This window comes from Verruconis gallopava (assembly GCF_000836295.1).
Source record: "Verruconis gallopava strain CBS 43764 unplaced genomic scaffold supercont1.40, whole genome shotgun sequence".
Taxonomy (NCBI): Eukaryota; Fungi; Ascomycota; class Dothideomycetes; order Venturiales; family Sympoventuriaceae; genus Verruconis; species Verruconis gallopava.
The window spans coordinates 138,725-163,716 of NW_015622176.1; the positions used below are offsets into that span (position 1 = coordinate 138,725).

At 52.3% G+C, this 24,992-nt stretch overlaps 10 protein-coding genes across 14 annotated transcripts; 5 read left to right on the plus strand and 5 right to left on the minus strand.

The window, feature by feature from the left end:
- Positions 1–1,095: 1,095 nt before the first annotated feature.
- PV09_08400 (uncharacterized protein) lies at positions 1,096–2,244 on the plus strand (the record flags this gene model as incomplete). The annotated part of the gene is made up of 3 exons (XM_016362287.1): positions 1,096–1,595; positions 1,655–1,999; positions 2,051–2,244. Exons 1-3 carry the CDS (start codon positions 1,136–1,138, stop codon positions 2,242–2,244), a joined length of 999 nt encoding a protein of 332 aa, XP_016209922.1. The 5' UTR covers positions 1,096–1,135.
- A 343-nt stretch (positions 2,245–2,587) lies between these two features.
- On the minus strand, positions 2,588–4,490 carry PV09_08401. 4 transcript variants are annotated; one of them, XM_016362291.1, is made up of 4 exons: positions 4,352–4,490; positions 4,080–4,107; positions 3,057–4,032; positions 2,588–3,002 (listed from the first exon to the last, which is right to left on the minus strand). In XM_016362291.1, the coding sequence occupies exons 3-4, from the start codon at positions 4,016–4,018 to the stop codon at positions 2,702–2,704; spliced, it is 1,263 nt and encodes a 420-aa protein (XP_016209926.1). In that variant the 5' UTR covers positions 4,019–4,032; positions 4,080–4,107; positions 4,352–4,490; the 3' UTR covers positions 2,588–2,701. The 4 variants fall into 4 exon arrangements, with proteins under 4 accessions (XP_016209926.1, XP_016209925.1, XP_016209924.1 ...); XM_016362290.1 differs by having other exon boundaries at positions 3,057–4,107; XM_016362289.1 differs by lacking the exon at positions 4,352–4,490 and having other exon boundaries at positions 4,080–4,332.
- Positions 4,491–4,741: 251 nt separating this feature from the next.
- Positions 4,742–6,549, minus strand: PV09_08402 (chitin synthase export chaperone). Its single transcript, XM_016362292.1, has 3 exons — positions 6,021–6,549; positions 5,332–5,903; positions 4,742–5,256 (listed from the first exon to the last, which is right to left on the minus strand). The coding sequence occupies exons 1-3, from the start codon at positions 6,256–6,258 to the stop codon at positions 5,059–5,061; spliced, it is 1,008 nt and encodes a 335-aa protein (XP_016209927.1). The 5' UTR covers positions 6,259–6,549; the 3' UTR covers positions 4,742–5,058.
- A 486-nt stretch (positions 6,550–7,035) lies between these two features.
- On the plus strand, positions 7,036–8,234 carry PV09_08403 (uncharacterized protein). Its single transcript, XM_016362293.1, has 2 exons — positions 7,036–7,676; positions 7,858–8,234. Exons 1-2 carry the CDS (start codon positions 7,454–7,456, stop codon positions 8,157–8,159), a joined length of 525 nt encoding a protein of 174 aa, XP_016209928.1. The 5' UTR covers positions 7,036–7,453; the 3' UTR covers positions 8,160–8,234.
- Positions 8,235–9,098: 864 nt separating this feature from the next.
- PV09_08404 (uncharacterized protein) lies at positions 9,099–10,976 on the minus strand. Its single transcript, XM_016362294.1, has 4 exons — positions 10,643–10,976; positions 10,563–10,580; positions 10,224–10,506; positions 9,099–10,173 (listed from the first exon to the last, which is right to left on the minus strand). The coding sequence occupies exons 1-4, from the start codon at positions 10,839–10,841 to the stop codon at positions 9,228–9,230; spliced, it is 1,446 nt and encodes a 481-aa protein (XP_016209929.1). The 5' UTR covers positions 10,842–10,976; the 3' UTR covers positions 9,099–9,227.
- A 266-nt stretch (positions 10,977–11,242) lies between these two features.
- Positions 11,243–12,025, minus strand: PV09_08405 (uncharacterized protein). The gene is made up of 2 exons (XM_016362295.1): positions 11,784–12,025; positions 11,243–11,724 (listed from the first exon to the last, which is right to left on the minus strand). The coding sequence occupies exons 1-2, from the start codon at positions 11,815–11,817 to the stop codon at positions 11,510–11,512; spliced, it is 249 nt and encodes an 82-aa protein (XP_016209930.1). The 5' UTR covers positions 11,818–12,025; the 3' UTR covers positions 11,243–11,509.
- A 109-nt stretch (positions 12,026–12,134) lies between these two features.
- Positions 12,135–15,174, plus strand: PV09_08406 (uncharacterized protein). The gene is made up of 3 exons (XM_016362296.1): positions 12,135–12,501; positions 12,583–14,641; positions 14,701–15,174. The coding sequence occupies exons 1-3, from the start codon at positions 12,289–12,291 to the stop codon at positions 14,874–14,876; spliced, it is 2,448 nt and encodes an 815-aa protein (XP_016209931.1). The 5' UTR covers positions 12,135–12,288; the 3' UTR covers positions 14,877–15,174.
- PV09_08407 (uncharacterized protein) lies at positions 15,034–16,420 on the minus strand. Its single transcript, XM_016362297.1, has one exon. The coding sequence runs from the start codon at positions 16,163–16,165 to the stop codon at positions 15,689–15,691; it is 477 nt and encodes a 158-aa protein (XP_016209932.1). The 5' UTR covers positions 16,166–16,420; the 3' UTR covers positions 15,034–15,688.
- Positions 16,421–16,959: 539 nt separating this feature from the next.
- PV09_08408 (transketolase) lies at positions 16,960–20,111 on the plus strand. The gene is made up of 5 exons (XM_016362298.1): positions 16,960–17,553; positions 17,671–17,813; positions 17,939–18,318; positions 18,390–19,747; positions 19,820–20,111. The coding sequence occupies exons 1-5, from the start codon at positions 17,500–17,502 to the stop codon at positions 19,934–19,936; spliced, it is 2,052 nt and encodes a 683-aa protein (XP_016209933.1). The 5' UTR covers positions 16,960–17,499; the 3' UTR covers positions 19,937–20,111.
- A 2,592-nt stretch (positions 20,112–22,703) lies between these two features.
- PV09_08409 lies at positions 22,704–24,056 on the plus strand (the record flags this gene model as incomplete). 2 transcript variants are annotated; one of them, XM_016362299.1, is made up of 2 exons in its annotated part: positions 22,704–23,153; positions 23,202–24,056. In XM_016362299.1, 2 exons carry the CDS (start codon positions 22,727–22,729, stop codon positions 23,951–23,953), a joined length of 1,179 nt encoding a protein of 392 aa, XP_016209934.1. In that variant the 3' UTR covers positions 23,954–24,056. The 2 variants fall into 2 exon arrangements, with proteins under 2 accessions (XP_016209934.1, XP_016209935.1); XM_016362300.1 differs by having other exon boundaries at positions 23,136–24,056.
- Between the last annotated feature and the right edge of the window lie 936 nt (positions 24,057–24,992).

Consider the following 24,992-nt stretch of genomic DNA (forward strand, 5'->3'; position numbering starts at 1 on the left):
TTGGGAATGGAAGCAAAGATCACCAGCAACTAGTATTTGCAGGACTACGGCGATAGTGCAACTTCCGGGAACCCTGCCGAATTGGTTGAGTCCTTCTCATGAGTACCTCTATCCTTTAAGCAAGCTTGGCTAGCCACGGGGTTGCCTCGATACCAAGCTTGAAGAAAAGCTGGGAATCTAAGGTCGCATAACAGCTTTGTATAATGGAGATTCACTTCGAGATGTGTACACATCCATTACTCTCATTAATACCCGAAGAGTGGCGAAGAACAGGGAATTATCCATGGACATGTCGACATCAAAACCTACTTACGCAAATTAATGCTCTGATATCTGATGCAAGCATAGCAATCAACGCCTAATTACCACAGGCACGAATCCAGTGTTTTCCGGACTTCATTGATGTGTTAGCCACGTCAAGTTGTGAGACGATGTGAACATCTCAAATCTTCGCATGCAGCAATTCTGATAACAGACGAAGCAATTGATACCAAAACGGAAGCCGAAGTGGAACATACGGAGCATATTCCATCTCACGTAGGGTTCTGAAAAGCTGTCAGAATTATCATGCAGCAAGCTTTTGCATTGGTACTGATTGATCACCTCATCGGCTGTGCCTCCAAAGTCCACCATTCTCCTGTTTAATGCTCTTGACTATGCATTTACTTCTACCGCATATACCCGTGCTGTCGATACGCAAGTTTATGCAGACTACAAGATATAATATGGGGAAAGCTCGATTTTCTCTTACACGATGTCTCATCGGGCGCTGGACTGTTTTGTGATCGAATCGTACGCCTATAGAATCTTTGATCCGAGTCAGTTTGATAATCGATTGGGTCTATTGCACTCCGGGAAGCTCCATAGCTGCCTGTCGCTTGCCATCAATCAAGCTTGGACCAAGATCATCTGCCCACTGAAAAGAATATTGAAGTCACTTCACATTTCTTGCTCTAACTCACGTTCAACCCCCCCACAAACACACTTGGCCGCAGAGCAATTTGGGCTCGTCTTCATCTCGCTACCCCCTGCGTTTGTCTTTTTGACTTACTTCGTTACGTCCGAAGGACTTAGTACACGCTTTTACTCCACTGCCTTCAGACAGCCTTCAGGACATCGGTCAAGTCGAATCATTATGCGTGCCCAAACCACCCGTGATCATTACACATCCCATCCGTACGCTGCTCCCAAGGAGTTACGAACCAAAGAGGTCTTCTGTGGCACTTGTGAAAGTTCTTTTCCTAAAAGCCGCTGGGTTGAACACAAACATTCTGAAGAGCACAAGAATGCGAAGCTTTGTCTTGACATCAAGGCTACCCAAGGCAAAGTTCGAGCATCTAATAACCTCACCAATGACTCTATCAATCCCTGGCTTGGAGGTTCGAGCAAGACAGCGATTCTAAGCCTCACCAAAATCTATGACAAATTTGATAATTCTTGGGGTAAGCCGGCAGTCCTGTTTGTCAACACTGGTCTTGACTGGACCCAACATGGTGGCTTAACTCTCAATGCGAACAAAGGCTATGGCTTCACGAACCAAGCCCGTCCAAGTGGAAAAAAGAGAAGATCGGATATATGCTTCAAATGTGGCAATCGTAGGTCCTCCGTAATCTTGACAACGTATTCAAATCTCATTAACTAACAACGGCATAAGCTGGTCATTTCGCCATTGTTTGCAATGAAAAAAATCTTATATGTTTCTTTTGCAAAAATCCGGGCCACATGCGTCGTGATTGCCCTATATGGTGGGAAAAGTTACGTGACACTGGCTACTACCCTCGTTATGGTCAATTGAGCTGCCATAACTACTATGGCCAGCATTTCGGCACAAACATCGCCGACGCTTCCGTCATGAATAATCATGGCCCAACTGGCTGCCCAAATACAAAACACCAAGGTGGAATGCAACACTACAACGGTACGAGTTTCGGACACGTTTCCAATGCGTACCCGGCGATCCCTTATCTCCATGAAGTCAGATGCCTCAAATGCAATGAGCGTAAGCATTTCCCGTCGCTGGTTTGGAAAACCTCAGCTAACGCGCTTCCAGGCGGTCATGAGCACGGCTCCTGTCCCTTGGAGACGAGCGACAACGTCGAAGTGGATGAGCAAAAAATCAGTGGCGTAGATACCAACGTCAGCTCCAACTTCCCTCCTTTCAAGAGTCGCTGGGATGTAACTCCCGAGCAGATGGCCGCTGAGCGAGAATGGCTTCGAAAGGCATCTCATGTTCTCGAACCCTGAGCTCGTGTCTTTCCAGCTGATTGATTTCTCACGACGTTCAATCGTGCCGCTGATAAATCTTAGCTCCTTCCGTCTGGAGCACCATCGACATTCACGATCGAGAGTCGACTTTCGTGGCGCATGATAGTAGATACTGGGTGGTCCTCATCGATTCTGGCCTAATTGAAAGTCTGCGACTGCTCGATCTTCTAGCTTCAAGCTGGGAATGTGATTCACAGAGCATTGACTGCGATTCGCAACAGTAGGAACAAGAATAGATCTTGAAGATTCATATGAGGGCAACAAAGAGTAGGCTTTTAACGAGGAACTTGTACTGAGGAAGGGCATCAGATGAGACAAGTGGCGAGGGTGGACGAAGCATCCATCATATCAAGAGTCGACATTTTTGAATTACTTTAGGTCATGATGGCGCATATTTCACGTCTCACTGTGATACTTCCGTCGATGGTGACCTCCGTCAAGGTCTTAACTTACCTTCGTAATACGTTGTAAGCATCCCTTCTCGCCAGACGCCTCTCAGATTCAGCGTGTTGTCGATATCTTGCGTCGGGTCACCCTCGACCAGTACCAGATCCGCCCGAAGCCCTTCCTTGATCATGCCTCGGTCGTAGAATCGGAAGCAGTTTGCCACGACGCTTGTCGCGGACTTGAGCGCCTCCAACGGCGTGAAGCCGCACTTGTGGACGAAAAGGTAGAGCTCGTGGTGTAACGAAAGCCCCCAGGCGGTGCCCAAAGCAGGCTTCGCTGAGTCGGAGCCACTGATGCCTTGGTTAGGGAAAGTCGTTTTATGTTCGAAGCATGACCGGACCTACCATATGATGTCGATCCCGTTCTTCTTGAGCACCCGCACAGACTCGTACGCGTACTCGACCTTGGAGGTCGGTTTGCAGAAATTAAGGCACTGGCACATCCGCTGCCTTTCCTCCGGGCCGAGCAGGTCTTCGCCGACGCGGGGATCGTGCGCAAACTTCTCTGCCAGCTCCCGACCCTCGGCCGTCAAGCTGCCCACCGCTGCAAGAGTCGGATTTAGCCATGCATTGTTCTTCTTGTACGCGGCGACCAGCTCTTCCGTGGGCGGCTGGTCAAAGAACGTGTGCGCCATGCCGTCCACGCCGGCATTCAAGATCTCGATGTGGTCTGCCATCGCAAGCGAATGGCATATCGCGACCACGCCATGCCTGTGCGCTTCGTCGATGAGCGCCTCCTGGATCTCCATCGAGGGCTTGGGGAAGTCGGCTCCCATGGCGGCGCCGGACTCGTGCATCAGCTTTATGTAATCCGCTCCGTCAGCCAGGTTCTTGCGCACAAACTCCCGAGCATCCTGCGCGTTTTTGAGCTTCGGATACCACTTGTCGATCTCGGCCTGGGTCTCAGGCGACTTGTCGTGCGCGACAATAACGGGGATGGGCCACCCGTTCTCAATCGTCGCCGCCACTCCGGCGCACTTGTAGGCTGAAGTGCTCCTCGGCTCCTCGAGACTGACTTTACGCAAGTGCGTGAAAGAGGGATACTCGTTGTGCAGATCCATGAACGTCGTCACCCCAAAGCGAATCGCCTGATACAGTGCTGGATGGTAGCTATAATGCGAGTGATTGTGGGCGTCTATGAAGCCGGGCAGCAGCGTATGGCCAGGTTTTGAGTATATAGTTCCTATGGGCTGCGGTGGCTTGCCTTCGCCGACGTCGTGGATCATGGAGCCTCTCACTATCACGTACCCATTCTCGATGACTTGTTCGCCGTCAAAGATTCGCACATCCTTGATGGTAAAGGACATCTTCAGTGTCTTTCCTACTGAGCAGTTGGCAAAAGGTTCTTTCCCTCTTCGAGGTCTTTACCGTCTTTGATCTCTTCCCGTATTTAGAACTGTATCTAGTGGTTAGCCGTTTCTACCACCCAGTCAAAATCCTTCCTCGCGATGGTTCACGTAATAGGCCAAGAAAATGGGTCGACCAGAGTATGTCTTTCGACTGCTCGAAGAGTGCACTCCTCTTTTCTCAGACTTTGAATACGCTCCGCACCTCACCCGCACCAGACGAATTTAGCGATGTGCTGGCATGAAAATTCGCCAACCGGAATAAACGACAGCACGTGAGCGGAGTTTACCTACTTTTGCAGCTTCTCGGACTCGGAGGCCCGAAACTTGGTCAGCTATTCCGGACACCGCTGAGGAAGCAGGAATAGAGAGTAGTTGTGTACAATAAGACGTTCAGCTTACGCTGATGCAGCAGAATAAGCGGCTCGACGTGTTTTGACGACATTTTGGCTGCGTAAGATGGATCTTGGCTCATACCCCTCAATCTCACTGTGCACGGCATGTCTGACCACACAGCCTTGTCACGAACCTGATGTGCTCTGCGTCCTTTGACAACAGATCGATTCTAGCGAGACCACCATAGAATGGTCCCATGTTTCAAGAGTTGTTCGCATGTGAGCGTCTTTCCTTAACAAAAGGCCGCTCTCTATGAAGAAGATTGAAAGATTGTGCCCTTTGGCCATGGTTTCAAAGTATGTGAGGAACGAGACATCACTTGTTTGCATCTTATGCAGGGACCACAATCTGCCCTTTGAGGGTTCTCATTACTTGTGACCTATACTATGCCAAACAAAGAACGCCGTCCATTCCATTGATGCGGTGTACCATAGAATATGGCTCACTAGACTCTTCCACTATTAAAAAAAAAGCGAACCCTGAAACTGGATTCTGTCTCCCATTGTCGATATCTCGCCCCCATTTTACATACCAGACTTCGCCCTCGGAATGACGCCACCCGCTCAAATGAAATGCAAGAGAGATGAGGAAAAGCTGCGTTAGGCTCACCAACGATCGCTGTGGGTCGTGCGGTGCTGCGCAACAGGCTGCTGGTACAGACTGCTGGAATACTCCGACTGCCCATCATGATACATCGTGTTTCGCCTATTCTCATCGTCGAGGAAAGGCTCCTTGACTTCCCAGTTGTTCTGTTTTGTGCCAACGCTAAACTCAAGATCTTCCTTTGTAATTGAGTCCCAATACTGTACAAAAACAAGAAGGATTAGCTGCCCATCCATAACAGATGGTATGGATATACCACAAGTGAAGTAACGTACCTTGTATACCATCATGACTGCGAGTAGGTTGCAAATCGTGCCCAAGAACAGGCCGTCAAGGTAGTGCGAGGCGCCTTCACAAATAGGCTTGCTCAGCGTGTACACCATAACCTGTCCCACGACAAAGAAAAAGACGCCAAAGGTGATGTCGCCCAGCGGCCAACGATCCTGCAGAGTGTTGACCACGAGCAGGATCTGCATGACCACATAAACGGCCAGAAAAACGGCGTTGAAGATGTACAAGACCACAAACAGACCCATCGTGCTTGTGGGGCTCAAGCCAGCCCAGCCTTTGAAGGTGAATAGACTGACGGCGCCAGATATAACGAACATGCCGAGAGAGCAAAGGCGCAGTAACCAGACGGAGAGGGGGGTTCCATCCTCATATAGCTGGAAGCCCACGAAGCCGTTGATCATGAGGCACATGCACAGGGCGGAGGCAAGGCCGTTCTGCGCAGCGGTGAAGTAGGGGAAAGCACCGCTGCCAGGGGGGACCACTCCGGCGTCGAGGATGAGCGAGAAGACGGTAAGGAGCATGTAAATGTAGAAGAAGGATGTGATTTCTTTGCGGCCTGTTCACACGAAACTTGTCAGTAAAGCACGCTCTTGCGCATTGTCCGCAAACTGTACTGAATGGCGCTCGCCTCGAGCACGCAGCGGTTATGAAGGGCGCGAGGGGAAAAGCGTACCAACGGCCGTGTACTTGCTCCGCACATGAATGATCATGATGACGGTCATGATCAGAGCGCCGATGTGCACGACGTCAACGGCACCCTGGAAGATAATGGTGTTGGCGAGCTCAATAGACCGCGAGTAGCAGTCAGCCTGTATGCCCGGGGCGCCGGAGATGGGCGACGGCGGCCCGACCAGCGAACATAGCGGGAGGGCTGCCTGCTTGCATATCGAGTCGAAGTCACCGAAGCCCATTTCAATGCGAAGGATGCGGTTTGGTCTTGCTTATGCGTGGCTACGAGCGGCTGTGGACGACTCAACGGCAGTGGGAGAGCGAAGGGGTGATTCCGTGGCGGAAGGCGTAGTGCGACCGCGAAAGACAGCGACGAGAGGTGAAAGCGAGTGACGTGTCGGCGGCAGCGAGCGCAATGGTCTGTTTTCCTGTCAGTCCAGCGGCCGTTGGGGTGGAAGGCAGAGCTCGAAGGAGTCTTCTGTCAGTGTGCTGCGCGATCAACAACACGGGCGTTGGCCAGGAGGGCGCAGGCCACAGCCGGATGCGGACGATCGATTTCTCTTGGCACAGACAGTCCGCGTTTTAATTTAGCACAGCCCAACGCTCGACCGTAAATAACTCGGTCCACAAAGCAAACGCTTCGGCCTGTTCCCGCGACAACGAACGAGCGGCCGTTTGGAATACGTCCACCACACACCGCAGCGGAGCGTCCACGAGAAATCCGCGAGTTTCGCCGTTTGCCTTGCGCGACTGCGGGAAGCGCTGCTGTCGACCCAGCACCTCTGCAGCAGCGCAGAGCTGTCAGTCACGGCATACCTTTGGCACGACATTGCAAGCGAGCAATACAATAAGTAGCGCGGACTATAAGTACGGAGGCCATCGCTCACGGTGTGCAAGCCGGCCAAGCTGGACAACCCCTCGCGCTCATTTTCGTCTTTGTGACCTTGAGAAGTCAGTTCTCGAGACTGCCCGGATCTCCTTGTGACCGGCGTGATTGAAAAATTGAAAAAAAAAAAAAGAAAGAAAAAAGGAATGCTAGAGATGTTACCTGCGCTTTCCTCCTCGAGTCAATGCAAAAGCACGCGTTGGATGATGACCCGTTTTAACACATGAGGCAATTTATCCTACTCGTGCGCAAGTGACTATACGACGTGAGAATCACGGGTTGATCGCGAACCTCGATGCAGAGTGTCATGAATTACAGTTGAGAAAAGAGATCTCATCCTTGTCCCAGAACCGTCAACACGACCGTTAAGAGGTGTAGAGCCTCTTGTGTACCTTATACAAATGACGAAATACGCACCTTGAGAACACGATTTGCCCAATCACTCATCCCAGAACACGACGAAAGATCCACACCATAGTAACAACTCCTCTATATTTCGACAACTTCTGCTCACAGACACGTCCATACAGAACTCCACTGCGCTGGTTCTAATGGACCGACCCCCAGCGAAACGACAGATCCCAGCGACCTTTGGCAAATACTTCAAGACTACGCAAAAGGCACAGCGGCTCATGGATCCTGAGCGCAGACTGTGTGAGCTTGATCGCGGCAGTAACGATCGGGAACTCGTGTTCTCCACACACCCCGCTTATGGAGAGGGCTGGAACGAGATGACTTGGTCTCAGGCCTTGCTGTGGGAAACGGCACAAAATGGTACGTTGTACATGGTTCAGGCTCAACGACGCTGCTTCTTCACCAAGTTTACCCGCAATCCTTCAATGCCCATGTCCTCACGAGAGGTTGAATCACCGCATCACGTTCTTTTCACGATCGTTCTCATTGAAGTCTCGTCTGCCGATAGATCGGATTGCTGACAGGTTTGGCCTTTGAATAGATCCCACACTGCGAGTCGCCCGCAAGTCATTGGAATCAGTCAAACCAGGTGCCGAACTCAACATCCTTGAAACAGACATGTTCAACTCGCTTGGATCCTTCCGCGGCGTCGCACCTCAACGTCTCGCGACCGTCAGACTCGGCTATGCTCAATGCCGCCGCAACTACGTGTACCTCCTTTCGAGGTTCTGGTCAGCTGACCCGGTCTCCGAGAGAGTCCGGCAGACGGAGTGCGAGGATGAGGGATCCAACAAAGCTGCGGGCGAAATGCGCGCTGAAGACGACAAGCAACATGGCAGCTGAAAGCATGCTAATCAAGATGGCATTCCAGCAAAGCTTATGTGACTGGAACAAAATTGAAGAATTACTGCCTTTAGCAGTGCGATTGTGTTGGAATCCCCAGCAGTCCACTACTTGGAAAGTGATAATTCACAATCAAAAGACCAGTAGACACCAAAGTATCAAAGTCCACAGGTTGACGAAGACTTGAGTCCCGCGGGCCGCTTAATCCTTTTATGATTGCTCACTATCAAACCTTGTGTTGATAGCGAGGCCACTAAAGTCTAGCAAGTTACAATGGTCTTGACTTCCAGGACGACGAATGATGATGGGGCAACTGGTCGCCGAACATTTTGGTCAAAGACGGCGCGCCAAGGAAGTGAGTGATTTTGGGCTTCAATCATTGTTACCTTGCAGATCCAGGCCGTCAAAGAAATCTTGACGCCTCCTCTGTCTTGAACAATGCCCGAGCGCTTTACAACTCCCCAAATCGAATCTGGTGATGCTCTGTTGGGCTCTTTGGCAGATTCTGGACTTTCGGCGTGTGCCCAGCCAAGAACATTGTTTGCTGCAGGACGCTCGAAACGGGTACACTGGGCATTGCGCATCTATCGCCGTAGAAATTTTTCGCGACCTGTTTTTCATTCACGTCGTGAAAATTCCCATTCGTATTCGAACGAACGTGGTACCACGCGCCTTCGCAAGGGTTTCTAATGCAGATTAGGTTTAGCCCTTCTCTTTCGACATCGCTCGAGACGAGGACAAGTTGCGCACGCTTCGCGAACCAACGAGACCAAGCATGAAGTCGACAATACACACTTCCCTCGTTTGATTCTAGCTATCTCAACCCAAGCGACCCCAAGTAATGACCTTTTCGTATCGTTCGGCGCTCAACGATAGCTCCCAATTTCACGGCGATGTGCTCGAGATCAAAATTTACATACTGTTTTTAAACGGGCTCGTACGAAAGTATACCACCGGTTGTAATTATAATTGTCTGGTCCCAAAAGACACTTGAACTCAACGCAAACACAGAAATACGATATGTCAGTCGTATGGAAATGCTTGGCAGCATCAACAAGGAGCGTTTCCCTATCTTTCCAGCGTGTTGCGTCTGCTCATCACTCCACTTGGCCTCTTCCCAATGGTAGCTTCCAGCCCCTGCCTCAATGCTTCTTCGTCGTATCGTAGCACGCCGCCATCTTTTCCTTCAACGCTAACAGGCCGTCCATACAAGCGCATTGTCTCGATCCCTAGTTCTTTCAGTGCCTCCTTGTCCACCTGGGGCGTCCCAGGTCCGTGAAGATGAAGCACATGGGTCACGTATTGTTTGTACTCCTGCGGTCTTACGACAATGGAGGAGTCCGACGAGGGCGGAACCCGCGAGCGCGAATACACACACGCGCGCGCTATGGCAGCAACGAAGTCTAACGCCGTGTAGGGATCGGAGGACGGACCCGTTTCGCGATCTATGGTGCTGTTCAAGATCAAGATCTTGTGCTTTATTTGTGGGCTTGCCACCGCGTCGCCGATGCCGCGGAGGATCAAGTTTGGTATGATGCTTGTGTATAGCGAGCCGATGCTGTAGATGATGGTGCGTGCGGACTCGAGCGCCTCTATAACCTGCTTGTTGGCGTTGAAGCGCATTTCCTGGCCGTATGGGTTGATGTACCATATTCTCTCGATGCGGGCCGGTAGATCTTCCTCGCCCGATTTGGAAAATGTGATGTACCCCTTTCGCAACGTTGGCAAGCTTCCTGGTAGATTTGCATCTTCTATGTGATCGTGCTCTTCGGCCTCGTCCGCAGTGCCTCCCATGGTGCTGCTCGCTGCTTCGCCCGCGTTGAGGGCTGTTGGAATGCTCGGGTGTGATATGTTGTTCTGGCCAGTAATAACAGTTCCATCTGCGAGACCTGCCGATATGTGATGCGTGAAGTTGGTGTTAATTGCTGGTAGCACGGACACCTCGGCGGGAACGCGGCATATGCTGCTAAACAAATATATTGCGGACTCTAGCGAACCAGAGAACAGTCGAGCGCTGCTCTGCTGTCAGTTGTTTTTCTGAACATGATTCGGGGCCGCGAGTACCCAGTCAGGAACAGGTTTCCAATGCTTGCACTGCTGAAGTTGAACATGCTGCTCGGCCTTGCTCTTTTCACGGCTTCCAAATTTGCCGAGTTCAGAAACGATCGAATCAATTCCCGCTTGGGGCTTGATATACTTCTCCACAGATCTGAAGTGCCCTCTACAATATCTAACCATTCCAGTCGTGCTTCCATTGAGTCTTTTGGAAGTCGATGGTTGAACAGTGCCTTGATTGCAATCCGCTCTGGATCATCGCCATTATCTGGAATTAGTCTCACGAGACGGCCTTTACATGTTTTTGTCAGAGGCTTGCATTTTCTTTGAAAATGGACGCCAACCCACTTCTTAGATCTCCAATACCTGGTCATTGTCAGTGACGATATTTCCAAAGCCGTGCAGAGGCTGATAGTAAGGTGATATACCGGGTCCGCCAAACACTCGGATCAGCTCGCTTGAACTTCCACCATTGTCGCTGATGGGTATCACATAGCTCAAAGGGCACTTTTGGTCCTCGGAAACGTGTTTGAAGACATCAACAAGGTTGTTCGCCGCCGAGCCACCAGAGAAGACTACGATGCCTTTCGTTTTGGACCAGGAGGGGACGATCGGCAGTGTAAGCATCGTTGCTCAAGTTCGAACCCGAAATCTGGAATTTCTCTGCTAGCTTGCTATGAACAATCAAATGGCCACAGAAAGGCCTTCGAACTCTTAGGCATATCTAAATTCCCTAGTTGAGGACGGAATTCACAAGAAGACAAACAGACAGGGTGGCAGGTTCGCGTAGTGTGGTTGCCGCATTGGGTAAGAATAAGCCACAGTCAGGATACGAAGACTATGACACAAATGAGGACAGGGAGCCTGCATATTTGGTTCTGACATTCTAGACAAAAGTGAATTTACATGCGGTCAGTCTGATTATGATGTCTTGGTTTTAAGAATATTTTACATCTTAATGTGGAAGCAAGGAGCTTCTGCGTTGACAAGAGAAATTTGACGTATGTAGGAGCAGCGGCAAATAGGTAGCAGCATGAACTTTTTTGAATGGATGCAAAGTACAGCGGTTCCGACTCGGCAAGCGAGTAGGATGAAAATAACTGTAAGGTGACTTTGTATTGCGGCAGCACCGGGGCTCTAAACTTGGCGATGACATCGCCGCCCATAAACTATGTACACATTCTGCGTATTCATCACCGCCCCATGCTCAACCACCCGTTTCGCGCTCTTTTGTTTCTAACCTCAGCACCTAATGGATATCCACTTTTACCACACAGCACCTTGGCTGACATGCTTCACGATGCAGCCGCCAACTCGTCTCTCTTCCTTCTCTTCTCCAACAACCGCTGCTTCCGTTCTTCTAGCACGGCAAGCTGTCTCGACTCCACACCCGTCAACCAGTAGCCGAAGCTTCCACCGACGGCCGCGTAGACTGGGTAAGTCCAAAGATATGTTTTGCCAAAAAGAGGTCGCATCTCTAGGCCGAGTTGCCACAGGCGGACGGCAACGCCTACACAGATCACCTGTTAGTTTCCGTGAAGCATAGCTCTAATTGAGGCTCTCTGTTACCGAAGCCAGTCCAGAATAGAATCTTGGACACCATTGTGTATACTGTTGATGTGGTGGTAGACGGGAAGGTTTGGTGTGAAGAGCGGAGGCTCTGTTTCCGGATGCGCAGTCGTCTACGCCCAAATTAACAGGTCAATTGGCTACTCCAGGAGAGTTCTAGGCGAGCGTTGTGTCTTTGCGGATGCAATGGAGATTTCCGGAGGGAGATGGAGGTGGTGTCACAGCGCGTCTGATATTGACGAAGGTCGTCGGGTGAGCAGCTTCTTAGGCAGCTTCTTCGGTCACGGAGACGGTCCGTGCACAACGCATTTCCGGCCAGACAGGGATGCGACACAAGACAAGACTCTACCAAGTCAACTTACTACGCGCATTCCGCGACAAGCACAATCACGTCGACGAAGGCGAGAAGTATCGTCGTCATCACGAGGCCCACGCCTTGTGCCAGCACTCGTTGTTTGAATCAGTCGCAAGATCCTTCGTCGGCAACGATAAAGCAGCGTGCAATATGTCAATTAGCCATTCACTCGTTTGGAAGCGTCCTGTCACGCAGACGGTTCCCGCCGACGATGGCGAGTTCCGACGGAAGAAATTGAAGCTGAACGATCTACCCGTGTCGAGTGCGAAGAGAACGGCAATTGATGGCTTGCTTCTGACCTTCAAGAAGAGCGGTGAATTTGATAAGTTGCGGAAGAGCATCTTTAGTCAGTTCGAGAGCAGCGTACGCGGTTTTCTTAATCTCATCTACTCGTTGCGATGATATCACGAGCTTTCCTGTACTAATTTTGTTGCGTTCATGCAGGAGGCGAAGACGAAGATGCTCAATTCGATCGAAGAGTTGACCGAGCGCGAGATTGAACGCCAGGCGAAGATGCTCCTTTCCCGTGATCGACGACAAGCTGCTGCTTTGATAGAAGGTGCAGTAGAACGCAGCAACACATACAAGCTAGTCGACTCCAAGATCGAAGAGCTCGTTCAGGGCATCATTCTTGAAGCCGAAAATTCACTGCGAAAAGCACGCGAAACGGAGATCGGTACCGATGCCGCGCTTGAAGAACTTAAGCGTGGCGGTAAGACAGATGATGAGTATCTTACGGAGTATGTGATCCGAAAGCAGGCACGAATGCGAATCATTGAGGAAGAGAATGCGGCGTTTCGCAGGCAGGAAGAGGAGGCGAGGAGGAAACGTGAAGAGGAGAAAAAGCGTAGAGAGGAAGAGGAAGAGAGGAAAGAGAAAGAGGAGCAGGAGAGAAGAGAAAGGGAGAGAGAGGAGCGCGAGGAAAGAAGACGCAAGGAGAGAGAAGAACGTGAAAAGGAGCGAGAGAGGGAGAGAGAACGAGAACGTGAAAGAGAGCGTGAGTTGGAGAAGGAGCGAGAGGAGCGACGAGAGCGACGCAGGCGAGAAGATGAAGAGCGTCGTGCCAGGCATGACGTGTCCAGAGATCGATCGAGAACGAGAGATCGTTCGCGTGAATACAGGAGGCGCTCGAGGTCAAGAGATCGTTCGCGGCGACGATCGCCAGATATCTATCGGAGCAGACGTTACAGTGACGATCGGGGAAGCAAGGTTCTTAATGCTAGCGAGAAGGATCTGGAGGCTATTGCACTTGAAGAGCTTCTCAAAGAAGGCCAGAAAGCGGCATCATCTTCTGCGCCTTCCAAGGTAGCCGAGCTGGAAGACTCCCTGGAACTACCTCCGAGAAAGATGCTTGCTCCAAAGTCCATTGTTCCGCGCGACCCGCATGCGGCGAGATTATCGAAAATGGACTCGCCAAAGCCTAGCACGCCTGCCAAACCTGATGAGCGCAGCAGGGCCGGCTCGGTCATACAATCTATTGAAAAAGATAGAGAGAGCGAGGCAGGAGACAGAAGACGCACCCCGTCATGGAGCCGTGACAGACGTTCCTCACGATACAGTCGCTCACCAGATGACCGCCGGCGCTCACGACGCTATGACGAAGATGACCGAAATACGTACCGACCATCTCGACGCAGCCGTTCGCGCAGTAGAGAATCGTACCGCCGTCCCAACAGCAGACGGAGAGATAGGACAAGGTCAAGAACAAGGTCTCGCTCCCCGGTTCGAAGACGAAGGGACCGCTCTGATTCACGGCCTAGACGCCGCGACCGCTCGGAGGATGTGCCAGAAATTGATCGCTACGTGCCTAAGACATCACGAAGATCGCCCATACCTGCGAGTCGCCGTGACAGAGATCGATCTCGCGATCGTGATGATTATCGGCGGCGCGCCCGGGATGACTCGAAATCCCCGCCACCAGTGTCAACACGTCGTCGTTTGGCCTCGCGGAGCCGAAGTCGTAGCAGGGGTCGAAGACGAGACGACCGCGATGATTCGCGCGAGCCCGGGGGCAGGACAACGAGGCATCGGTACGCACCGGATGAGATTGATCGTTACGTACCTGAGACTAGCCAGCGTGCGGACCTACGTGAGTTCAGGGAGCGAGACCGGAGTAACACGAGGGATAGTCGTGTACGGGACAAGACTCCTGATTCGTCGAAGGGAAGAGACAGAAGCAGGAGACGAAGCCGTAACCGGAGTAGGGATCGAAGAAGAGATCGAAGTAGGGATCGAAGCAGGGATCGAAGCAGGGACCGAAGTAGGGATCGAAGTAGGGATCGAAGTAGAGATCGGAGCAGAGAAAAGAGGCGAGACAGAAGCAGAGATCGAAGAGAGAGTTACGACCGTCGAGACCGGTCCCGAGATCGCGATCGGAACCGGAGAGGTGATGACTTATACACTGGGACCTCGAGCCGCAGAGATCGTTCACGCGAACGATCTCGGTCCAGGAATCGCGATCGAGGCGAGGACCGATATCGAGGCGGCCGGAGACGAAGCAGAAGTAAGTTACTTGTGCCCCCATGACTAGACTGAGAGAGGAAATTTAACGCATGGGCGTAGGTGCAAGCTCCGCCGTTGATGAGAAGGCGTCAAAGACTGAGAAGAAGGAAGAGAAGAAGGAGGTGGGCAGCAATGCACCAAGGGGAAGCAAGATGTACGCGGCTGGTGCAACTCCATTGGCGAAGCCGACTGGGGGGTTGCACTTCACAAGTCTAACGTGGAAGAAGAGCGGTTAGCAGAAAGAGTTTGTGTGAGAGTGAGAGAGTTCTCCTAGATGTTCAGCTCGCCTGATTCCGATCGTGACACGGATCATTAATTGAAGACTGGGCTTTTGAGAACAAAACAATGAGGTTAGTAAAAATGAAATGGAACTGAAAGGCGGGGAACAAAAGGTTCACCATCAACCAATGTGTTTATTACTTCTATCCGTGCTTACTTGCAGTTCACATGCTCCAAGACGAACCCAATTTTAGCTCTCTTTGTTCGTGGGGCTCAAGAAGAGCAGCGTGCTTGCTGTTTCATCCCTTTGCGCCGAGTATGACACTGGACTATATAGCGGTCCCTCTCCTTGACAAATGTCGTATGCCCCGTACATGTCTAGCTGCCACCGTAGGAAGTACAAAAACCTGGCGGCAAAGTCTGGGAACAATCACGTGTGCCGTCTCCTTTAACTATGCATGTGCCGGCGTTGATGCAGTCGTCGGTTTCTCTATTGCAGAGACGTTTGGCAAGTCCGCGCTTAACGTAGTTCAGATTGATTACTCGGCCCAAGATACCTCTTTTGGAAGATGTTCAGGTTCTCTGCTGCCATACCCCTTGTCCATCGCCTGGCTGCGCTTGCACGAGTTCTGATGCACAACCATCAGCGAGCAAAAACGCGACAATCAAATGATGAGAGGACTCAGGCGCAAGGCGTTGAACACGGGAGTCTCTCGGAATGCTCTTGCGGCTTGAGGTCACAGAGGGCCTGTTTTTGAGTGCCGCCCAAGGGTGCCATGCAGCACGAGGGCTGCGAATTGTCTTATGGAGATCATGACACCGGACAGCTTCATCCCCTCAGCCTGGCCCCGATCGTACCCTCAACTCTTCTTCGGGACCTCAACGCGTCAGCTGTGCTTCCATTTCCGGACCGCTCACTACCCGTCTCCAGAGAACCAGCCCTCTCGGAACCCGACGTGCCGCTGGCACCCTGACTCACGATCGGTATCCCTCTCCTTCCACCACCGCCACCACCACCACCGGCCATAGGGAAGCCGGTGTTTAATCCGTTCATCAACTCGACCAGGCCGAGGTCCCTCCAGCTTGGTTCTTTTTGCTTCTGCGTCGCCCTCTGGATGCCAAAGGCGGCGTGCATGTCCGGCACTACGTCGTCTTCGTCCTCTGGATTCAGCGGCTGATGCTGCGGGGCCAAGTAGATCTCGTCCGGGCCCAGATGCGAAGTGGAGGGGTGGGTGAAGTCTTCGAGGAGCTCTGCGTGGTGAGAGAAATGGAGATGCAAGTACGTGTGCGAGGAGTCGCGCGACATTTTTGAGTTTCCGTCTCCTGGTCGCAAATTTGCTGTGTGAATTTGGCGAGCGGGTGTCGAGCGGTTCGCGTCGATCAAAGCAGGATGCTCAGGATATCGAGTTCAGCGCCGCCGACAGCACCTAGCTAGGGCTGAATGATGTTCAGTGGAGTTTCTTTGGAGCGCTTCGCTGTATACAGAGGTGGCACATCATCCAGGAACACTAGAGCCAAAGCGGCAATCCTTGTGGCGGGACAAGGCTGTTGCTAAGTTACATTGTCCAACGCCATTACGAGCTGCAGTACGTCTATACAGGTGTAACAGAAACCGGGAACTCCAGTTACATAATCGGCGGAGACGGGGCCGCCTTGTTTATTTCCTCTCGAAACCAAAAAAAAAAAAAAAAAAAAACAATAGCAGAAGATTGTCGTAGGTAACTTAGTAGTGGATCGATGAGCAAAATCATTTGGCAAGACCGGGGAAGCGGCGTTCGGCACGTGATCGGGCATAATTTGCCCTGCGCCACTCACGCAGGCACTGGCGATAGCGCAAAATATCGGATTCGCTAAAATGGGACATTCCGCAGCTCCTCCTTCGCGGCGGACTGGCTGAGAGATGGCGACATCAAAGTGGGATGGCGGGATGAAGATTTTTGGAAGCGAGGCCAGATGCAGCGATCAGTCAGCCAATCACAAGGCCGGAGCGTGGAGCTTAGAATTGCTGTGTAAGCAACACAAGACTGACGCAAACTGGTGCAGACTGGAGCAGCACAGCGCCGAAGCCGCTCAGGCATGTGTGTCATCGCTGATGAATAACGATGAGACGAGCTCTGTCGACCGGGGAGGACATGGCCGAGCGACGGCGCCGGATGAAGGACGAGGCAAAGTGCGGACACAGTCACCAGCATAGCTACGACAACAGCGCGGTGACGACGGCGGCGGCGACAACGAGCAAACTCAGGCCGGTCACGACGCGCAGAGGATAGGGTAAAAAGAAAGGTTAAAAAAAATTTCCATCTCCCAGGACCATCATTTCCGAGAGGGATCCGTTGGGAGAAGTCCGCGGGATCGAGAGCCGGGACGTGGAGGGGACATTCGCCTTTGCTGTCTCCAACACGCTAAAACGTCACAGGCTCAGACGGAAAAATTGCCCCACGTCAATCTGCTCGACTCGGGGCTTCAGCGTTGGTGGGCGACATTTCCTCAACACCACAAACCCTTAACGCTCTCTCTCACTCTCTACATCGCTCTCGCTCGCCAACTCACGCATCCAAGCAACCCACCACCTTTCCATCCACCCTCTTCTGCTCGTTCTTCCGTCAGTAGACCTTGTTGGGAACTCTCGACTCACACAAGATGGGCTACGGCAAGATTGATGAGCTGGCGATAAATACAATCAGAACGTTGGCCGTAAGTCCTGCTGCTGCGCATCTCTTTGGCCGTCCAACATACGTCCCAGGGAGCCCAGCGTGGAGCATCCGCGTCTCCAATTGATCAGTGCCACTGACAGTCGTCGACGCAATCTAGGTCGATGCCACGTTCAAGGCCAACTCTGGCCATCCTGGTGCCCCCATGGGCATGGCCCCCGTAGCACATGTCCTGTTCAACAAGTTCATGACATTCAACCCGAAGAACCCAAGCTGGATCAACCGGGATAGATTTGTGCTTTCGTGAGTGCTCGTCCGGACCTGCACGGATTGCCACACACACACACAACTACACGCACAGCGCCCCATTCTTCCGTCTGTCGTCATTCTTCATATCTCGTCCATGGCTGACTTGTCTCCCAATGCAGAAACGGTCATGGTTGCATGCTGCAATACGCACTTCTCCACCTCTTCGGCTACGACGTCTCGATGGAAGACCTCAAGAACTTCCGTCAGGTCGACAGCATCACCCCGGGTCATCCAGAATCGCACGACACCCCGGGCGTCGAGGTAACAACCGGCCCATTGGGTCAGGGTTTCTCTAACGCTGTTGGTCTGGCCATTGCGCAGGCGCACGCCGCTGCCGAGTTCAACAGAGAGGGCTTCGAGCTGTTCAACAACCACACCTACGTCTTCTTTGGCGATGGCTGTGCAATGGAGGGTGTTGCAAGCGAAGCTGCTTCGCTGGCTGGCCACTTGCAGCTCGGCAACTTGATTGCCATCTATGATGACAACCACATTTCTATTGGTATGTTGTATCACTCATTCATCATCATCATCCCACGCGAGACGACCTCGACGACTGATCCGCGCCTTTAGATGGAGACACTGCCGTTGCATTCACCGAGGACGTAACAAAGCGCTTCGAGGCTTACGGCTGGCATACTCTTCATGTTGAAAAAGGTGACACTGATCTGGAGGGCATTGAGGCTGCCATCAAGGCCGCCAAGGCGGTCACAGACAAGCCAACCATGATCAAGCTTACCACAACCATTGGCTATGGGTCCACGCTCCAGGGCACCCACGGCGTCCACGGCAACCCGCTCAAGGCGGACGACATCAAGCAGCTCAAGCAGAAGTTTGGCTTTGACCCCGAGAAGACCTTCTACGTTCCACAAGAGGTGTACGATGCTTATCATAAGCATGCGGCTGAGGGAGCTGCGGCCGAGGAAGAGTGGAACAAGCTCTTTGCTGCCTACAAGGAGAAGTATCCAGAACAGCACGCAGATCTTGCTCGTCGTCTCAGGGGTGAGCTTCCGGAGGGCTGGCAAAAGGCTCTCCCTACGTACACAACGAGCGACAAGGCTGTGGCTTCGCGAAAGCTTTCCGAGACGGTTCTGGAGAAGATCCACTCCGTCATTCCAGAGCTGCTGTCCGGATCTGCCGACTTGACTGGCTCCAACAACACCAGGTGGAAGGATGCCGTCGACTTCCAGCCCCCAAGCACAAAACTCGGCGACTGGAGCGGTCGGTATCTGCGCTACGGCGTACGAGAACACGCTATGGGCGCGGCCATGAACGGCATTGCCGCGTACGGCCTGCATATCCCAGCGGGTGGTACTTTCCTCAACTTCGTGTCGTACGCAGCCGGAGCCGTTCGCTTGTCCTCACTGTCGCACCAACGCGTCATCTGGGTCGCTACGCACGACTCCATCGGCCTCGGCGAGGACGGACCTACCCACCAGCCTATTGAGACGTTGGCACACTTCCGTGCTTTGCCAAACATGATGGTGTGGCGCCCAGCTGACGGTAATGAGACGTCCGCTGCGTACTACATGGCACTTACATCCAAATCCACGCCGTCGATCCTTGCCCTGACCCGCCAAAACCTACCGCAGTTGGGCTCAAGTATCGAGGGTGCCATCAAGGGCGGCTACGTTCTTGTGGAGGCTGAGGGGGCCGCACTCACACTTGTTTCTACCGGCTCCGAGGTTGCTCTCTGCGTCGACGCCGCAAAGATCCTTGGGGAGAAGGGCATCAAGACGCGTGTCGTCTCCATGCCTTGCGTGGAAGTCTTCGACGCCCAGCCCAAGGAGTACAGACTCTCTGTGCTTCCTGATGGCATCCCCTCCATGTCTGTTGAGGTTATGAGCACTCTTGGTTGGGAAAAGTACGCTCACGAGCAGTTTGGCCTTAACAGGTTTGGAGCCTCAGGCCCATACCTGGAGGTGTACAAGGTACGTTGCGCATCATCAGCCCCGCTTTTTTCTGCCTGACGAAGCGACCTTGAACTAACACGATGGCTTTAGAAATTCGATTTCACACCCGAGGGTATCGCGAAGCGCGGCGAGGCGACCGTCAACTTCTGGAAAGATGTCAAACCGATTCGCTCTCCGATCAACCGCGCTTTTACAAACCTGATCTAGTTTCATGTGGTTTGGCCATCATGGATAGTAGTCAACACGTCTTCGAGGATTTAAAAAGAAATTAGAGATGAGAACGGACTGAGAAAAGGCGCGAAAGACTGCAGTTACGGCTTCTTTGCTATGCATAGACAAACATATAGGGACTAATTCAGACTCCCAATTCTTCGCTGAAACATTCCCATTTTACAGAGCTTTGGGTAGATTCTTTCTCGTCTTAACTTTTCCTTAGACCGTGTAAGCCCAAAAGAGAAAAAGAATCAGAAAGGAAAAAGATGCGTCCTCGCGCTGCTGCGAATCAGTTGATTCCCAAGCTCTGTGGCCGGAATAGCGCCGCGCCACAGAGCCGCACGAGTTCTCAACCTCCAGCATCGTGTGAGACAAGGGTCAAGGTAAGGCAACAGATGTGAGTCGCGCAGAGGTTACGCACTCTGAAGAGGGGCATCACTGAGACATCAGACCTGCGGTCCACTCCTAGACCCCGAGGCGTATCTTGCTTGCTGGGCGGGCAATCCAAACCCCAAGACCGAGGCCGCGTCAACCCGGCACGCGCAGGGCTGTGTCGAACGCCGCGCAAAGAGGCCATCCACGCTGTTCGATGGAGCGGAGTGAGGCTGGCCAGACCAAGGGCAACGATCTCGTCGCTTGCTACGCCCTTCCGCCTCACTGTCCGCCCGTCTCGCGAGATGTGAGATGCAGTCATGCAAGGTGGGTGGGCAACGAGACGGAGACGAACAAAGCGCAGCGAAAGAATGCCGCCTCCCGCTTTGGCCTTTCTTCGCCCCAAAAAGAAGCCATAAGAAGAGAAAAAAAAAAAATATCCGGCCAGCCGGAAAGGTTGGCCGCGAGATCGATCGCATCGTCCGTGATGTCAACGAAGCCCCGCTTTCAGCCTTGCCTTGGGGAATAACTTCACGTGTGCTCTCTGTGCGCAGGACGACGAGAGATGCGATTCGTGCATGGCCCACACCGAGTGCTCGACCTGCCTCCGTTCCAGAGATTAGGAAACTTTGACTCCGTATGAGGGAAAAAAAAGAAAAAAAAAGAAAAAAAAGTTTCGATGTGTGTCTGGCCTAGCGATCGTGCGCTGATTCTTCGAGACGTTCGGTCCAACAAGACGGACTTCTTCGTCTCCCGGCGCGGCCTTCTCGATGAAGATTGTCCTGAAGGCGAATTGGTAAGCGTTGATGCAGTGAGGACGATTTGCGCCTTGGAAGCTTGGAAGCCAGGGAATGAATACAACATGCTTCTTTTCCTCTCGCACAGAGGTTTGGTTTTTCTTTTCTTTTCTTTTCTTCGTTTGCCCTTCCTCTGTCTTACAATTGAGTATCCCGAGCAATTGGACACTCTATCGCGCTTCCCCCCTCCCTCGGCTTCGGATCGATAGGAAGCGATGGGAACTTGACACCACTCCCTCACCGGCACCGCGCTCGACCAATCAGTCGAGCCTTCATGTTGTACGGAGGCCAGACCTCCTCCTCCCTTCTCTACAGCTTCTCTCTTATCTTCCTGCATACTTGGGAGGAGGGATGCGATGGCCTACCGCTCGTCGCATTCGGAAACCTGGCTGGCATATCATTTGACCGGCCAGCACGCACCTTTCAACAAGGATGCCAGTGTTGCCGCAGCAGATCCGGACGACGATTCGGTTGCCTGCTCAGCAGAATCGGGCGTCGATTCGCTGACCGGCGCTGCCTTGGCTTTTGCAAAGGCTGAGTGGTAACGCTTACGCCCAGTTTGTGCCAATGAGGACCGGCGAAAGGGCAAGGCTCGGAGGCCGTCCAGTAGTAGCCTCTGGGAGCCGGTCGACATGCCGTCCGCTAGGTTGCAATTCGAACGAACGAGCTCTGCAGGCGCGCTTGTGTGTCGCTTGCAAGTGAGCCAGCGTGAAGATCGTCTATATCTACGCAACCTCCTCGAAGCTTTGCTACGTGCCCTACTCCTGTCAACCTTCTCCGCTGTAAAACTGCTCTGCGTGCTTTGTCACTGTTTTCAAGTCAGGGCTAGCTCAAGGTTTACGGCTCGATTAGGCGTCCTTCCAGGTGCTGCGGTAAAGTTCCGTCGCGATGACAGTGCCTGGTAATAGTCAAGCACGTGCCGGGATGCCAACCACTGGAGCGGCTGGCTTCCGAGCGATGCCACTCGCTCAGCAGGCCAATCCAGTAACGTATGTTGCGTTCATTGTCGTAAGCACACGTCGCCGGAAACGTCTGATGGTCTACTAACTGCGCAATCAAGCGGAAGGGTCTGTCTTCATTCAGCAATCGAAAGGAATGGAAGACTCCGCATATTGAAAGTTATATACCGCGCGAAGAAAGTATGGAGAAAAAGCTGATGAAGATCAAAAAGGCTGATTTGTGGAGAGCTTTCGGTGCGCTGAACGATGATCAGAGGATGGTCATTAGCAACATTCAAAGGCACCAGAATGAGACTGAAAAGCACCCAGACGTGACCTGGGAATTGGTGACGCTCTCTGAAGTAAAGGCCAGACGTGAGAGGACCATCGGCAGTGACCGAGTCAAGGAGGAACATATCAAGTTTGTTCTGAAACGCCAACGAAAGATGGATATGAATATCCCGCCCTTTCAGCTTCTTGGAAATTCCATGAATGCCATGAATGTCATGCAACCTTCCTTTCCCCAAGAACAGAGCCAACATATTCCTAACCAAGGAGTCGGACTGCAGAGGACGCCTGGACCACTAGCACCCCCGCCGCCTCCTCCTCTGGGCGACTTACCTTTACCTTCACTCCCCGTCCCACAAAGAGCTACTTCCCATGGATCTGTGCCGGCCATGTCGAAGACTCCAGGGACGAAAGATGGTCTTGGACTCCCGAATGGAAAAATACCCGTTCCCGGTACCCAAATAAAGAAATCTGAGGCTCAAAAGCTAGTTCATGAAATGATGAACCGTTTGGAGAAAGAAAACGACCGGAAAAGAGCGGATAGTTTGTCAGATTCGGAAGATAGCGACTCCGAACCTTTTCGTTTAAACAGAGCCCGCTCCCATCCATATGAGGACGACAAGAAGCAGCTACGGCAAGGTCAGAACAAATTGGATCCTCCTCCGCCCATCAAGAGAAAGACCTCGACTATCAGCATCAAGACAAATAAAGGCAAAAGGGTCGATAAAGAGGTTACGGAGCACTTCGATCGCCGGGCCAAATATTCTAGCAGCAGCGATACCGATAGTAATTATGACGATATGGACGAGCATTCATGCAAGTCTTACAGCACCCGAGGAACAGAATATAATAACGATTGTTCAGATGATCATCCCTACTACCGAGAAATAGACAAGGATCGCCGACATGTTGAGCGAGGCAGAACACGTAGCGGAACTTCGAGTCAGAGTCGGACTCGCTCAAAAGAAGAACAGCGCCGGAATCGCAGTAGAGAATCACGTCATTTCAACAAACCAAGTGGTGTGCCTCCGCCTCATCATTGGCCATCGATGGCTTCGCAAGGTGATCGCCCTCCTCGTCGAGAAAGCAGACATGAACGCCAAGAATACTCCCTCTATAACGGGGTTACCTATCCGGGCTCCTCAACGGAGTCCCTCTGTACCCATCCAACATACAAGCCTCGCGTGCCGATGGTCTCAGATTTCATTGGCCAAGACCCCAGAACGAGCAACCCAAGTGAAATTCGGGAAACCGCTAGGTATCTTGCTCAAGCTGGAAATTTCGACGAGACCGAAGTCTTCCAACGTGGTGTCAGAGCTGCTCGACGTGAGCTTGACATTCTTAAGAGAGAAGTAGAAATCAACCGCAAGGAACAAATGGTTGGGGAGATGAGCAGGAAACTAGAAGAAAAACAGCAAGAGCTTCGATCCCAACTCGAGCTCATGCGGCTCGTGCGCAAAATACATGAACCTGCGCAACATCCAGAAGCTGTGAACCTTGGACCAAGGGACGCCGAAACCAGGTACGGCCATGCACAACCCCTTCCCAGCGTACTTGATGATTTTCAATTTCCAAACCCGCATCCCCTTTCGTACGGCAATTCAGGAGCCGGATAGCTGCGAAGCTGTTCTTCATGGCACAAAAAAAAATGTCGATAGCTCTTCTCAGAATATTCTGGCCTGCTGTTAGTCAGGGCTTGAAATAATTCCAGATCTATTCAGAAGCAGAATTTTTCCGATCCCCTTTCCCAAGACGTGTGCGCATGGCTGTCGAGAGCGTCTTGCTCCCAAGTACACGCACCTTCCGCTCTTTCGTCGTCATTGTTTGCGTCTCCACCCGCGGTCGGTGGCGGCGCTGCGATACAGCATGCTTCACGTGATATAGCGCGTCTCATCGCCCAGTCGAACGGTAGAATCCGATGCTTTTTAGCGAGAGTAAGCTAGAGCCTTGGTTGATCTAGCCGGGCGCGTGAGTGTTCGAGGGCATTGAGTCACATGTCTTGATGACAATGCTGAAGCTTGGTGACTAACCATTTATACGCGTCCCGGGATCTGGTCAACGATAGAAGGGAATATCACGTCCGTCCGAGAGCACGACGGCAGGGTGTCACCAAGGTACGGTAGGGTACGATTATCTGCGCCTGTGCTTCCGTCCCGTAAACCAAACGTTTTCTTTGGAGCACTGTATCTTCGTGTCAGACAATGTAACGGCTTGGATCGGGAATTTGTTGTGATCCATCCAAATTCCAGACGTCCAGCTACTGATTGTCCCCCTTTAAGTCCGCTTTTCCTTTTTGCTGTACGAACGCCAGACAAACTGCCTCTGACCACGTCTTTGCATCGCTTCGAACGACGATCAGTCTGAGGATGCTTCAGAACCAGAAGTTTCCAATCGTTTTTCCGAAAAAAAAAAGTTAAAATCCGACGCCGCTGTGGCCCGTTGAAATCGGCCGCGTGAACAATGCAAGCTCGCTGACCAGGCTGTTCATGTTCAGCAAGAGTAAGGGTCGGCGTGATGGATCGGCAATTGACTATCCATGGTCCTCAACTGCCGGAGATTTGAACGAATGAAGGAGGTGGATATGTCGCTCCTCCAGGCTCTTCAACCCATGCGACGAATCGACGAGGCTGTCCTTCGCCGCGCCCTCTTGCCGTC

Coding starts and splice junctions, on each gene's coding strand:
- PV09_08401 (XM_016362291.1), bottom strand. CDS start 4,018: ATGTCCTTTACCATCAAGGATGTGCGAATCTTTGACGGCGAACAAGTC. Junction 3,003..3,056: donor AACGGGATCGACATCATATG/GTAGGTCCGGTC, acceptor CCAAGGCATCAG/TGGCTCCGACTCAGCGAAGC.
- PV09_08402 (XM_016362292.1), bottom strand. CDS start 6,258: ATGGGCTTCGGTGACTTCGACTCGATATGCAAGCAGGCAGCCCTCCCG. Junction 5,904..6,020: donor GAGCAAGTACACGGCCGTTG/GTACGCTTTTCC, acceptor TCGTGTGAACAG/GCCGCAAAGAAATCACATCC. Junction 5,257..5,331: donor CAGTCATGATGGTATACAAG/GTACGTTACTTC, acceptor GTTTTTGTACAG/TATTGGGACTCAATTACAAA.
- PV09_08403 (XM_016362293.1), top strand. CDS start 7,454: ATGGACCGACCCCCAGCGAAACGACAGATCCCAGCGACCTTTGGCAAA. Junction 7,677..7,857: donor GTGGGAAACGGCACAAAATG/GTACGTTGTACA, acceptor GCCTTTGAATAG/ATCCCACACTGCGAGTCGCC.
- PV09_08404 (XM_016362294.1), bottom strand. CDS start 10,841: ATGCTTACACTGCCGATCGTCCCCTCCTGGTCCAAAACGAAAGGCATC. Junction 10,174..10,223: donor GGAAACCTGTTCCTGACTGG/GTACTCGCGGCC, acceptor ACAGCAGAGCAG/CGCTCGACTGTTCTCTGGTT.
- PV09_08405 (XM_016362295.1), bottom strand. CDS start 11,817: ATGGTGTCCAAGATTCTATTCTGGACTGGCTTCG. Junction 11,725..11,783: donor TCTATTCTGGACTGGCTTCG/GTAACAGAGAGC, acceptor TGATCTGTGTAG/GCGTTGCCGTCCGCCTGTGG.
- PV09_08406 (XM_016362296.1), top strand. CDS start 12,289: ATGTCAATTAGCCATTCACTCGTTTGGAAGCGTCCTGTCACGCAGACG. Junction 12,502..12,582: donor TTAGTCAGTTCGAGAGCAGC/GTACGCGGTTTT, acceptor GCGTTCATGCAG/GAGGCGAAGACGAAGATGCT. Junction 14,642..14,700: donor CGGCCGGAGACGAAGCAGAA/GTAAGTTACTTG, acceptor GCATGGGCGTAG/GTGCAAGCTCCGCCGTTGAT.
- PV09_08407 (XM_016362297.1), bottom strand. CDS start 16,165: ATGTCGCGCGACTCCTCGCACACGTACTTGCATCTCCATTTCTCTCAC.
- PV09_08408 (XM_016362298.1), top strand. CDS start 17,500: ATGGGCTACGGCAAGATTGATGAGCTGGCGATAAATACAATCAGAACG. Junction 17,554..17,670: donor ATACAATCAGAACGTTGGCC/GTAAGTCCTGCT, acceptor GACGCAATCTAG/GTCGATGCCACGTTCAAGGC. Junction 18,319..18,389: donor TGACAACCACATTTCTATTG/GTATGTTGTATC, acceptor CCGCGCCTTTAG/ATGGAGACACTGCCGTTGCA.